The following is a 13,224-nucleotide window of genomic DNA, read 5'->3' on the forward strand; positions in this document are numbered from 1 at the left end:
TTACCGAAGAGAAAAAGTAATCAGTTTTGGAAGAGGGCGTCCTATCTGTTGCCATGGATCTGAGATGGTTCCTGTTCTGCTGTTTACAGGATTGATACTCTAAGGTAAAGTCGCGCGGTGTACTGTATGGTCAGAGTGGTCAAGGGTCAAAAGTTTCCAATTTAGCAAGAGGTCGCCATTCATGCCTTATTACAGAATTTGCACGCGTAAATCGCAGAGAACGCTATCTTGTGTTTATAAGATCTTTGTTTTGTAATAAGGCATGAATGGCGCCCTCTTGCTAAATTGGAAACTTTTGACCCTTGATCGCTCTTACCACACCGTACACCGCGCGACTTTACCTTTAGTCAATCCTGTGAACAGCAGAACAGGATCCATTTCAGATCCATGGCAACAGATAGGACGCCCTCTTCCAAAGCTGATTACTTTTTCTCTTTGGTATATAATAGCGCATGAATGGCGCCCTCTTGCTAAATTGGAAACTTTTGAACCTTGACCGACGCTTCTATTTGTTACGCGTAAATCGCGGAGAACGCTATCTTGTGTTTATAAGATCTTTGTAATGTATTAAAATGAAATAGAGGGCGCAATTGCCATATCGTGAACGATACAATTATTATTATTATTATTGTTATTATTATTCTTCTTATTATCATTATTATATTAAAAATTCCATTTTTGCTTTATAACCAAACAGTAAAAAATCATTTTGATATTTCCGATATAAACTAACAAGATCTGAATCTGGAATGTTAGCATAGCTTTTTTTAACCTTTTCAAAATTTGAACTATTTGTAAAATGGAATCCAGTTGATGCTGGAAACTTAAGATCAGCTCCGACACGATTTAGTATATAGTTTGAATCATTCTCAATATCCTCAAATCGTCCTATGACATCATAATCAATTTCGCACGGATAACATATTAAAAGCATGTTTCTCCAATGGATGTTGGAAATATAGTTTTCTTTGGAAACGATCATTTTAATAAATTCTCCGAATGTTGGATCATAATTTTTGGTGGTATATCCTGGCCTGATTTTTTTTTTAATTTTTCGGCTCATAGAGCGTTGTGATGATAAGTTGTAGTCACTTGCATTCTTTGCAACTAACTTATCATTGTAAGCTGACAGTAATCGTGTTAAAGGGTTCCTGACAAACATTATCTTGGTGTAGCTGGACATTATTTCCTTCTGTTTTGCTGTAGAAAAATTAGATAATTGAGGTACGTGCTTTTTCCATGCGGCACTCACTTGCGAAGCAGTCATATTTAGCACCTCTGAATACTTTTTATATCCAGAAAGAGTCAAAAAAATTTTGCACCAACTAACTGTACCAACTTTAGGCGTTTGACAGTAAACAATCTTATGTTTCTCATTCACCAGTAGCTTTGGAAGTGTTTTCATCTTTGGGATAGTACTTCGATGTTTGCGACACATTTCTCGTGTATAGTCAATTCGCCTTTCATTTATAGTTGAGTATTTCTTCATTAACTCGTCGATGGTCATTCCTCTTTTACTTTGTATTTCCTGTGTGTACAAAATAAAATGTGAATTATATCAATTCGGGCAATTTTATAAACATTATTTATAATACATTTGGAGCGGTTGGCGTTTAGGTCTCTTTACCTCACGGTTGGGTGTTCGAACATCCGCTGTGCATTCTCTTGTGTTCTTGCACAATGCACTTTACCTACGTTTGTCTCTCTCCACCATGAAATGTGTATCCTGTCAACTACTGGGGAGGAAAAATGCGGCGTGAAAAGGAACTGGCCACCCTACCACACAATGCCAAGGCTTAGTACGATGGGCTAAGAGCTCATTCCCTTACGTTCAGTGCCGTAATGAATACGGGACTTTTAAATTTATATTAACATCGTTTTAAATGGAGTTTCATGAATAAAAACAATTAAAAATATTCGAGCATCATCTTTCCTTTAACAGTAATACATCAATAAGATATACAACTAATGAAAATGATAGAATAGCACCAGGTTAAGCCAGAGATTATTAATATAGAAAATGGCATAATACCTCCAATAGTGATAGGCCTATATCAAGCTACTGCACAATATTTTGAAATACACGTATTGTTTCTATTGAATTTAAATTTAAATCTATCGGATGTATGTAAATTGTGTGAATTCTAGGCGCTAGCGGTACCCAGCGTTACTTGTTTGAAGTCCCTTATTGTTTTTGGAATAATCATTATTAGGCCTACCTCAGATGTTTTTGAATCATTAGATTGTTTAAGCGTGACGATGACCCCTGTTGGAAGAAATGAAAAATTTATAATTATTTTAACATTTATTTGCATTCTAGTTAGATGTTTCCAGTGGCGGCGGTACGGAGGGAGGGGGAGGCATTTTCCCCAGAAAATGTTCTTTATCCCCCCCCCCCAGTTTTTTACCTCAAAAAGAAGAAAAACCACTGCGGAGATAAAAAAAAAAAAAAAAAAAAAAAAAGTATATGCATTTTCTACATAATTAGTAGACAATCCACCTATAAAATCTATTAAATAAGAGTCTGGAACCCCTACATTGTCATATTTTTCCTGGACCTTTTTCGAGATATTCTGAACAACGCCCGACCACGCCCACCCCGGGTACACCCCACCATATTCTCTCCTAAAATTTTACCTTGCCCCTCACTCCCCCCCCCCTCCGACTCAGACTCCGGCGCAGCCACTGGATTTTCTCAAATGTGAATATATCAATCCTAAGCAAGTCAAAATTCTAACCAAATTGGACTGTCACTAAATATTTTTAGCTTTTAAAAGTGTCACTAAAAGCGGGACAAGATTACGCGGGGCTTTGTGTTTAAAACCTTTTTACAATTTATGCATATATTAATATAAACAGTCTATATTTCTATTATTTGACACCTGGGTGCTCCGACCTCTGAAGGGCGATACTAAATAATGTCCATATATTACCAAAATCCTATATTTCTTATACATTATATTGATTAAAAATTGCTATGACAAATCTAATTTGAGATGAAATATCTTACTTATTTCTGGCGATTGTTGTGTTTTAAACACTGAAAGAGAGGAATACAAATATTTCATTAATATTGCTAACGCCGGTTGTAGAAATAGGCCTAGGCCTATTAGTAGTAATGTTTTAGTGTCGTAGTGATGGCGCTAATAGTAGTAGCACTAGCAGTAGCAGTAGTAATAATTATAATAAAAATAATAATGTATATAACAATCATACTAAAATATTCTAGGTTTTTCAATGTAAATGTTTGTAACTTGCGCAAAGTTCTACAAATGAAATAATGTTAATATTTATAATATTAACATTATTACATTTGTAATAATGTTAATATTTATAATAATAATAATAATAATAATAATAATAATAATAATAATAATAATAATACTAATAATAATACTAATAATAATACTACTACTACTAATAACAATAATGGTGAAGGTGATGACAGGGATGATGATTATGAGGATCATCATCATTTTTATAAGGTTAACTATGATTTTTCTTGATAGTATTCTATGGAATATATGAGGGAAAATGTGTAAATCTTACTTGTAGGCGTGAAGGATGAAGACCAATTCATTATTAACAAAAGATATGCTATTAGAATGGCAAGAAGGAAGACAAAGAACTTAGAATCGATTTTGGTCATCGTTTAACTTCACCAGCACGTTTGGCACAAATAACTGCAATGAAGTGAAATGTCAGTTAAATATATAAGAATAATACTATTTAGTTCTTCAATTCATTATCCATCGCACTTTGGGAAATTAAAAACAATAATGAATATACATTAAAACATTAATTAATGGTCCAGTACATTAACAAAATGAAAACATTGCATAGCAAAACATATCCTGATCAATATGTTTTATGTTCATGATGTCATTTGCAACAAAAAAGTAACTTTCGTGTTATTTTACACGCACGAGTCCAGTAGCGTAAGGAAAAGGACATCTTATTCTTAGTGTAACGAAATTTACCCCTCCGTTGTTAACAGCCCTATGGGACAAAAGTTTAATTTATTTGGACGACCCCAAAATCCGTAAGACTGGTCTGGTCAGACTACGGAGGTACCTCCATGGAGAGATACAGACGATGAAGTTATAGCTCACCAATATCAGAGCACTAGAATAAGTGAGGGCTAATTCAGCTTCTTGTGAAAGGGTGGAAGGCGGTGTATAGTGTTTGAATTTGGTAGTTTTAATTTAGATGCAGACTAAACATGAATTGGTGATTTTTATATTGGTCAGGCTTTTGATTCAGCTTGCGTGATTGGATTGGATTGGATTGGATTTATTCGGTGTAAACACCAAGGATAGCCCACGAAAGTCTAGAAGAAGACTTATTTCCAGTGGGGTCCTTCTGGTGGTGATTGGGCAGTAGGCCTACACCGGGAGACAATCCCCTACTCTTTTCCGGAGAGTGCACTGCGTTCTTTAACGTGCACATGGGCCATAATGCACACGAGACCAACGGCTTAAACGTCTCATCCGAAAGACGGTGCGCTAATTGTAACTTGTATTTCAACCCTCTAGCTGAAACACAAGGAGAGGCAGCGATGGGAATTGAACCGGGGACCTTGAGATCCACGGTTCAGCGCACACACAGTGGCTACCAAGCCGACTGAGCTAAGCTGCTCTCTAAACTGCTTCCTATGGCAAATAATTCATTTTACAGTAAGTGCATCTCACATTTTTTCACTCTCTTTATTCCACCAACTTTATTCAGTGGCGTATCCAGAAATGCGTGGAAGTTAGGTGCACGCACTCCCCTCCCACCCCCAAAGAAAGCTAGCACCCATTAGCCGCACCCCTCCTCCCACCACCCCCATTGAAAATGCCGAAGCAAAACAAATCACGCTCAATTAGTTAAAAAATCACTTCATTTTGCGACCTTAGGCCCCCTCAATTAATCATCAAGCACTCTCCCCACCTTCGCGTCCTTCATCCCACCCTCACCCCACCCCCTCCTAACACCCTCTTTGCAAGACTCCTAGATAAGCCACTGTCTTTTTTATCAAACAGTTTACAATTATTCAAAAACATAATATACAATATCAACCGATTCTACCTAAATGATCAGTTTCGGTGACAAATAAAATGCTGATAAATTTCTATACTGGTGCCAGCCCCAGTCATCAATCATCTGATCAGAATCCCGTAATCAGGTTTGGTGACGTCATCGAGACTATAACGATTATTATTTGTCACCGAAATTGATACTTATCTGATCATTTACAGATCATTTTTTACATCTCATATAATATTAAAAAGTAGTAGTAGTAGTCTCATTATCTTTTCACCTTTTCAAGTTTTCGAGCTCTTTTCTCATACATAGAAGTAATCGAATTTAAAATTATCATTGTTCAATTCTGAAAATGCTGTCAGTTTTGTGGATATTTTGCAAATTTGACGTTTGATTCTTAGGCCTATCTATGTAGACCTAAGGCCAAGCAGTCAGCTCTAAAGCAGTAGCCAAGAACACTGCTTTTGCAGCCTTTACTTTGAATAGTCTGGTACCAGGCCTGAATACCAATGGTAGCTAGCATGGAACTCGCGACCACTTGAAAATGCGAACCTCGAGATTGCGATGGGTCGAGTTACATACTACCCAGCGCAGGCGCTGATCCAGTTTTTCCACTGAATTTTAAAATGCCAATGCATAACAATTTTATGTATTGAAATAACCGCTACTCAGTTACCTATTCTGAAAATGTTGTGCCCGACCACCACCCCCCCCCCCCCTTGTATAATCGTATACATGCCCCCCCCCCCCCCCCCCCCCGTTTAAAAAAAATTCTGAATCTGCCCCTGCAGCATATCCGACTAGTTTATGATTAAATTATGAAAAACCAGTTTGCCGAAACCTGTTTTGCCTAAATTGACCAACTATATTAAAACAGTTTGTTGAATTTTCTATTCACCGTCGTGGGTCTGGGTAGGAAGTACAAAGAGGTGCAGCCTACTGTGCTTTGGTCGTTATACAATTGTGAGGACAAAATTAGTAACCCTACAGTTTATTGTATTTTCATTTATTCATTCATTCGGACAACTACCCTACTTTATTCAATCAATCAGGCCATCGGCTCATAAGGCCATAAATATAACAATAACAAAAGCAATAACATGATCGGTTTTACTTAGATGTTGTTAGCTACGGCTTTCTTTTTTTATAATATTAAAAGCAACGTAAAGGAACTTAGATAACTGAAACTGTAACCGAGTATCTTTGAACAATCTTAGAAACTTATTATAATTTGGATTTGACCACACAAAAGAAGACAAGATAGGCTCTCTTTCTTCTTTGTAAGCTGTGCAAGTTGAAGAAAAAATGATATTCATCTTCTATTTCGTTAGCGTCACAAAGACAGCAAATAATTGGGTCTGTTTCATTTCTATAGTTTATAAGTAAGGGATGGGACCCAGTGCGGATTAGTGTTTGGGGTTCCGTATAAAAGTTGATTGTCAGTATTAATATAAAAAGTAATTGTCATTTAATCTGGTTTCAAAATTCTTAAGAAATAATTTAGTATCGCCTACTCCTTGGTTAAGCCAAGCGAAACCAAAGCCGTGTTCGAAAAGTATTCGTTTAACCTTCAGTGCTCAACTTTGTGTAATATCGTATCGGATCAGCATAGCACTTAAAACGGAAGGCGGTCGGAATCCATTGTTATAATTTTTAGCCAATAGGAAATTATTCTTTGCAAACTTTAATCCACAATGGAAAGCGCCCAAGTTCGCTTAGACTTCTTACGTACGTTATTAGGAGGCCTGCTGATCGACAATGTGTACCTGGTGAATGGAATGAAGGAATTATCATTCCACTTTACAAAAAGGGTGACCAACATGACCTTAATAACTACAGAGGTATTACATTAAACTCCTGTGTCGTAAAAGTGTACAATAGAATTATCTCCCAGGCAGTGTCAAACTTCCTTGAAGAAAACGAGATCCTCACTGAAGTCCAAGGGAAATTTAGACATGATAGAAGATGTAAAGACCACATCTTCACATTAAAAAGTATAATAGCAACTCGTCAGGCCTATTTTGCTTTTTTGGACTTCAGTAAGGCGTTTGACACTGTCTGGCGAGAGGGTCTATTCGCTGTAGTTGCAAGAATTGGCATCAAAGGAGACCTCCTAAACATTATTAAAAATCTATATAAAAATGTAAAGTTTCATTTGGTAACATTGTTACAGATTATTTTGATGTTAACGAAGGCGTTAAGCAAGGGTGAACTCTGTCAGCAGTGTTATTTACAATTTATATCAATGAATTGAACAAAATGATATCACAAGGAAAGCTTGGTATAAATATTTTTGGTACCAGAATCGGTAGCCTCTTTTGGGCTGATGATGTGGTGTTGATCGGTGAAAATGATAACCAACTTAATGAATTACTAAAGACAACATATGATTTCGCAAATAAATACAAGATGAGCTTCAATTACAGCAAATCAAATATTTTAATAACAGGCCAAAAGGTTAACAAATTCAGGAAGTTGAAACTGGGGGATAATTACTTAACAGAAGTAGAAGATTATAAGTACTTAGGCATGATTATATCAACATTCTTATCCGACTCGCACCACATTAATGAGGTTATAAGAAAAGGCAACCAAGTTATTGCATATACTCGGTCGATCATTAATAATCAAGATGATTTTAATCGAGTATTTTATGGCGACTTGCTTTGGAAATCAATCGGCTTACCAACAATAAAATATACTTGCTCTATATGGTTCGGAGGAAAAAAACAGCCACGGAGAGATTTGAAAACCTCCAATACCAAATGGCCCGAACCATTCTTAAAGCACCTAGGAATGTGGCTAAGACTGCACTTTATGGTGAATTAGGCTGACAATCGATTGAATCAATACAAAGCAACTTTGTCCTACAATATTTTAACTGACTTAAAAATATGAGTGAAGATAAATGGCCACGGTTACTGTTTAAATCAATTTTTAATGTTGAAAATAACCTCAAATGGCAATGGCTAACCAAAGTAAAAGGCCTATTAAACAAATGTCACCTTTCATCAATGTACAACATGGAACCACAAAATAACTGGTTAAATAAATTTAAAAAGACAAATATGGAAGTTGATATGAGTAGATGGTTTGGAATTGCTAAATCAAAGAGGTCACTTACAGAGTATACCAGATACAAAGGTCACCCTTCGATCGAACCTTATCTCCTAGATCAGACTAACTTTAAAGCGGTGTCTCTTAAATTTAGAGCCCGCACTAATTCTCTGGACCTAGAGGGCATTAAAGAATCTTGGTCGGTAGATAATTATGGTTTCTGTAAATTATGCTTCGGTAACATTAGGGAAACGACAGATCACTTTTTATTTGACTGTGAAAGACTCCGTCCCATTAGAGAAAATGTTTTTAAGAATTTAAAAGATGACCTCTTTTTTGGGAATCATTTACAAATGCATCTGCTGAGTATAAACGTCATCTATTTGCAGACAATCTTTTTGATCAAATTGAGTCTCATGAAGTAGGAGAAAGTTTTGACAATTACTGTAAGACCTATCTCATGGAGGCTTGGAAAGTTAGACAAAGTATATATAAATCTATGACTAGAGTACCAACCATAATCAATGTAAACTGAACTTCAACAATTTTATTGCAATTTTCTAAACCATTATTGTTAAAGGACTATCTTAATTTGTATAACTACAGTATTATTAACACTGTATGTTTACAGTTTGTATATACAGTATATGTATGTGTGTGCAGGTATGTAGGTGTGTATGTATTGGTGAATATTTTTGTGTATGTGTGTATGTATGTTTATATGTATATATATATAATTATATAAATATATATATATGTGTATGTGTGTATATGTATATAATATGTACAGTATATGTATGTATATAGACCTATTATGTATATATATTGCACATGTATATATATGCTAGTAGTACATTTGTACTAGCTAGTTCCTCATTGTATTTCTTGCTGACCTTATGGTACTGTTGTATTATTTAAGTATTTTCCTTGTGTAAGTAATTCTATATAATATACATAAGTATGTATGTATGTATAATACGTGTGTATGCTTGAGTATGTGTATATATGTATGCGAGTGTATGTATATATGTTTATTTACAGTATATATAATATATATACATATATATATATGTTATATATATATGTATATATATATATGTATTTGTACGTGTATGTGTGCATATATATGTTTATTTCCTTATATATATATTTGTTGACATAATATATATTTTTGTTGTTACATTTTGTAAAAAGTTGTTATTTTGGATACACCGTTAGGTATTGTCTAACGTATGCCGCTGTTTCAAAAGTGCTATCCATTAAATATCTATCTATCTATCTAGTTAAACATGAAATACCTAAAACGTTTTACAGAATTTTGAGTGCACCGTTTCGTAACTTCTACATTTGTCGAAACCCCATACTTCCGAGCAATAAAGAAGAATAGGAACGACCATGCTATCAAACATATACATTTTAATATTAGGGTTAACATGGGGGTATCCATCATGAAAACCTTTAATCCTAAATAACCCCTTTTTTGCTTGTTTGTTAATGTATTTACCGCTACTGACATTGAACCTCTCGAACTGATTTTTACACCCACATAGTTATAATACGGAACTACCTCAATTTATATACCCATTTTTCAATTCCTCCCGTTCTGAAAACCATTGTTTTTGTTGTTTCGATATTTACCTCTAAGTCCCACATAGTACAATATGTGCCAAGTGCCCTCAACATTTTTTGTAACATTAGTGGCGTCCCATATACTTTAAATTGCAAATTGTATCATTTACGGTAATCATGTCAATCCCATTTTTTTTTTCGAAAGACATCGTCTAAATCACTAATATAAAGACAAAATAAAAGAGGCGCAGGCCCAATTTACATTCCACATGTTCACTTTATTCAATGTTTGATCTTATACATGAGGAGTTTCCAGCATAATAGTTTTGTAGTATAATAAGAAATTTTCCTTTAATTCCGAGTTTCCTAAGTTTGTACAACAGTTTCTCCTAATTTATTAAATCGAAAGCTTTTCGTAGATCGACAAAGGTGACATACAGTCTACCTTTAGGTTTACGTAAATAATTAACTACGACAGAATCTAATGTAAATATATGGTCAGCCGTGCTGTAGCCCTTTCGGCATCCGGCCTGTGTTTCAGTAAAAGTAGGCTATATTGAAAGCGATTGCGTCACCTAAATTTTGTTTGAGTTTGCTCCTAGTTGTTCGGACTCGTTTGTTGAATTCTTCGCTAACGCTTATCTTTGAACCATTATCTTCGTGTTCCTCGCTATCTTCATTTCTCCTTTGTAGTTGTTTTCTATTCTCTCTAAGAATAATCTTCTTATCTTGGTAACTAGAAAATTTTGATATGATTGGTCTGGGTTTTGACTTTGTGTTGAGTCGGGTTCTTTCTGTTGCAACCCCCTTTGCATCTATACCAAGTGTAGCTGTCATATATTCTGACTTTATTTTCACTAATCTCCCACGTCTCTTCCCTGTCTTTTTGCATACCGTAAAATACAAGATTATTTCGTCTGCTTTATGCTTCAAAGTTATCTATTGCCTTTTAAGTTCGAAATTGGATAATTTAAGTTGCTTGTTTTTGTCTTTCATTCGGTTTCCCATTGAATTCATTTGGCAGGTTAACTAATGAATTTTTGTGGATATTTCATTAATATTTTCCATGATACTTGTTTTAATATGAATTTTCATGTTATCCATTTGTTTAAGTAGATCTTTCAGGGTTGCAGTGGTTCTTTGTTATTTTCGTCAAGGGCAGATTGGCGAGTTTGAACACCAGAGGCCCAGGGTATTCTCCTGATAACATAGGGATCGTACATAATGCAGAAATACGAATCACAGCTCGTATGTATGGACCTATTATATGCCAATCCCACTGTGAAGGGAAACTAGTTTACCATTTCTAGTTCGTTTGCCTAGGCTATACATTCCAATACGCATTTTATAGGTTATCGCATCGATCATTTTGAGGTGTTTCGTTTACGGTATCTCAAATTATGATGAAATGGGCCTATCTTATGGACATGTATAATGGATACCTTTCTATAATAATATGTGGCTTCTTAAGTAGACAGTACGATTTTGTCATATCCCATACACTTACTAGTCAAACAGGTGGTTCCAGCCTCCACGTCACTAGCGTTCCCGGCTTAAAATTCCCGGAAAAAAAATTCAGAATGAAGTAACAAACTCCTTGTGGCAACTTTCAATAATATAATGTCGAATTATATAACTTGTAGAATCGAATATAGCTTCTTTAATTATTAAAATGCTTCTTCTCAGTAAAGACGACCATTTGAGTTAATCAGTCGCACAAAATCAACAGAACGCCACTTTACTGGCATTCAAGTCTCTCTCAATGCGTCTAATTTCTGGATGACGTCACGGGCTCCGTGCAGTAAAATTCTAATTTTAGATATCGCAAGCTATGATATGGTCTTGTCCAATCGCATAATATAGGTAAAATGTATCTTCTTAAGTAAATATTGCTCTTACAAAATCAATAGGTAACTCGGTGTCACTGGCACTCTAGGCTCAAGGTGTGCCTATGGTCTTGATGATCATCTTATGTCTTTTTTGTACTAGAAAATAACTGTGTTAAGTGTATAGTCCAGTAGCAGAAGGGGGAATCATCACCCGACGAGGAAAAAATTTTCATCCAACTTTTCTAGACCAATTTTTTGTGTAGATTCCGAAAATGGGGGGTGATCAACCAGGTTCGTAGGCGTTTTCGAGATACGAGGAGTCAAATTTCAAAATTGACCAATTATAGCAATTAATTTACTTGAATGACCATTTATAAAAACCTAAAACATGATGTTTGATCACTTTGGTATGCTTTCAGATATCCAATTGTCATTAAATAAGTAAATCAAATTATTTTTCACACAATATTTGTGGTCAAAGTTCAAATTTGACCAATTAATTGGCCAAATATAACAATTTACAACAATCCAATCAGGAAAGCAACAATCATTGTTTAAATAATTTGTTTGTGATTTATGTACACAATCATCATTTAAAAAAATCAAATCAAACAATTAGGTCTGCCGACAATGAGGTCAAAGCTCAAAATTGGCCAATAGAATGAACTTACTATAATAATAATCAATGATGAAGACTAATATGTCGTGTTTTTGTTTTCTTTAAGTTTTTAGATATCTAAATCCTCAAACAATAAGCAGATCTAATCATTTAATCCGTCAATTTTAGGGTCAAAGGTTAAAATTGACCAATTATAACACTATGCACTTGATAAAGCCAGCATGTTGAATTATTTGTTGCCCTTTAAACTACTAGTCCAATAGCTGAAGGGGGAATCACCACCCGACGAGGGGAAAATTTTCATCCAAATTGTCTAGACCAGAATTTTACGTAGATTACGAATCTGGAGGTGATCAGCCAGGTTCGTGAAACCAATTTAACGATGACAAGGTAATTGACGATGGTTACCTGTATTTGGCATTGCATTTAGCTCGAAGTACAGTAACTGATATGGATGTGTTACCGGTATCTGTCTCCTAAACCACCATGCACTATTAATTCCAGTAAAATGTACACTGAAATGTACCGATCCATTGGATTGATATATGGTGTAGAACATTAAGATTGGATACAGTGAATGAATCAAATTAGTGAAGATGTTCTGTGAATACCGTATTGTCTCTAATAAACGCCCCGGGGGCATTGCATTTTTTCAAAGGGGGGGGGGGTTTACTAGAGGTGAATTGTAAAATCAAAAATTACCTAAACAAGCTGCTTCAAACGGTCAATAAGTTCTTTATTTGTAGAGGAACAAGTTAATGTGCAGGGTATCTCCAAGCCTCCTGCTATTTTGCTGTTCCTTCGTTTGTTGCTGGTTGTTTGAACATCAATAATTCATTTTGTTTCAAAAAGAAATGAAATATCTTCGAGTTCTCTTGGGGTAAATGTCCGACGATGCAGCGCGGTGCTTCTCCTTTCACAACAGCAATCGCGTACTTGTCAAAAACATTGTCGGCCTCATGAACTAGGCCTAGCACCGCACCACCGCACGCAAAACATCTGCCCTCAACTTGAAGAAACATTCTCACTACGGTATAGACTTCATTGACCAGACACCTTGAATCAAATCAGCGTCGAACACGCGACACATTAACAATACACGATTACCCGTCGTTTGCCGTCAGT

At 35.5% G+C, this 13,224-nt stretch overlaps 1 protein-coding gene across 3 annotated transcripts; it reads right to left on the bottom strand.

The window, feature by feature from the left end:
* Positions 1 to 553: 553 nt before the first annotated feature.
* On the bottom strand, positions 554 to 13,224 carry LOC117121195 (carbohydrate sulfotransferase 11-like). Of its 3 annotated transcripts, none has more exons than XM_033266308.1 (5): positions 12,802 to 13,224; positions 3,550 to 3,683; positions 3,011 to 3,040; positions 2,220 to 2,266; positions 554 to 1,528 (listed from the first exon to the last, which is right to left on the bottom strand). In XM_033266308.1, exons 2-5 carry the CDS (start codon positions 3,647 to 3,649, stop codon positions 659 to 661), a joined length of 1,047 nt encoding a protein of 348 aa, XP_033122199.1. In that variant the 5' UTR covers positions 3,650 to 3,683; positions 12,802 to 13,224; the 3' UTR covers positions 554 to 658. The 3 variants fall into 3 exon arrangements, with proteins under 3 accessions (XP_033122199.1, XP_033122201.1, XP_033122202.1); XM_033266310.1 differs by lacking the exon at positions 12,802 to 13,224 and adding an exon at positions 11,159 to 11,391; XM_033266311.1 differs by lacking the exon at positions 3,011 to 3,040.

The sequence above is a fragment of the Anneissia japonica genome, unplaced genomic scaffold (genome assembly GCF_011630105.1).
Source record: "Anneissia japonica isolate Jap-2015-1 unplaced genomic scaffold, ASM1163010v1 scaffold993_len1110182_cov180, whole genome shotgun sequence".
NCBI lineage: Eukaryota > Metazoa > Echinodermata > Crinoidea > Comatulida > Comatulidae > Anneissia > Anneissia japonica.

Bases quoted from the DNA above. Each gene is read 5' to 3' on its own strand.
- LOC117121195 (XM_033266308.1), bottom strand. From the start codon at position 3,649: ATGACCAAAATCGATTCTAAGTTCTTTGTCTTCCTTCTTGCCATTCTA. The intron at 2,267-3,010 runs GTAAGATATTTC...TTCTTCCAACAG, and splicing joins ACAACAATCGCCAGAAATAA to GGGTCATCGTCACGCTTAAA. The intron at 1,529-2,219 runs GTAGGCCTAATA...TTGTACACACAG, and splicing joins ATGATTCAAAAACATCTGAG to GAAATACAAAGTAAAAGAGG.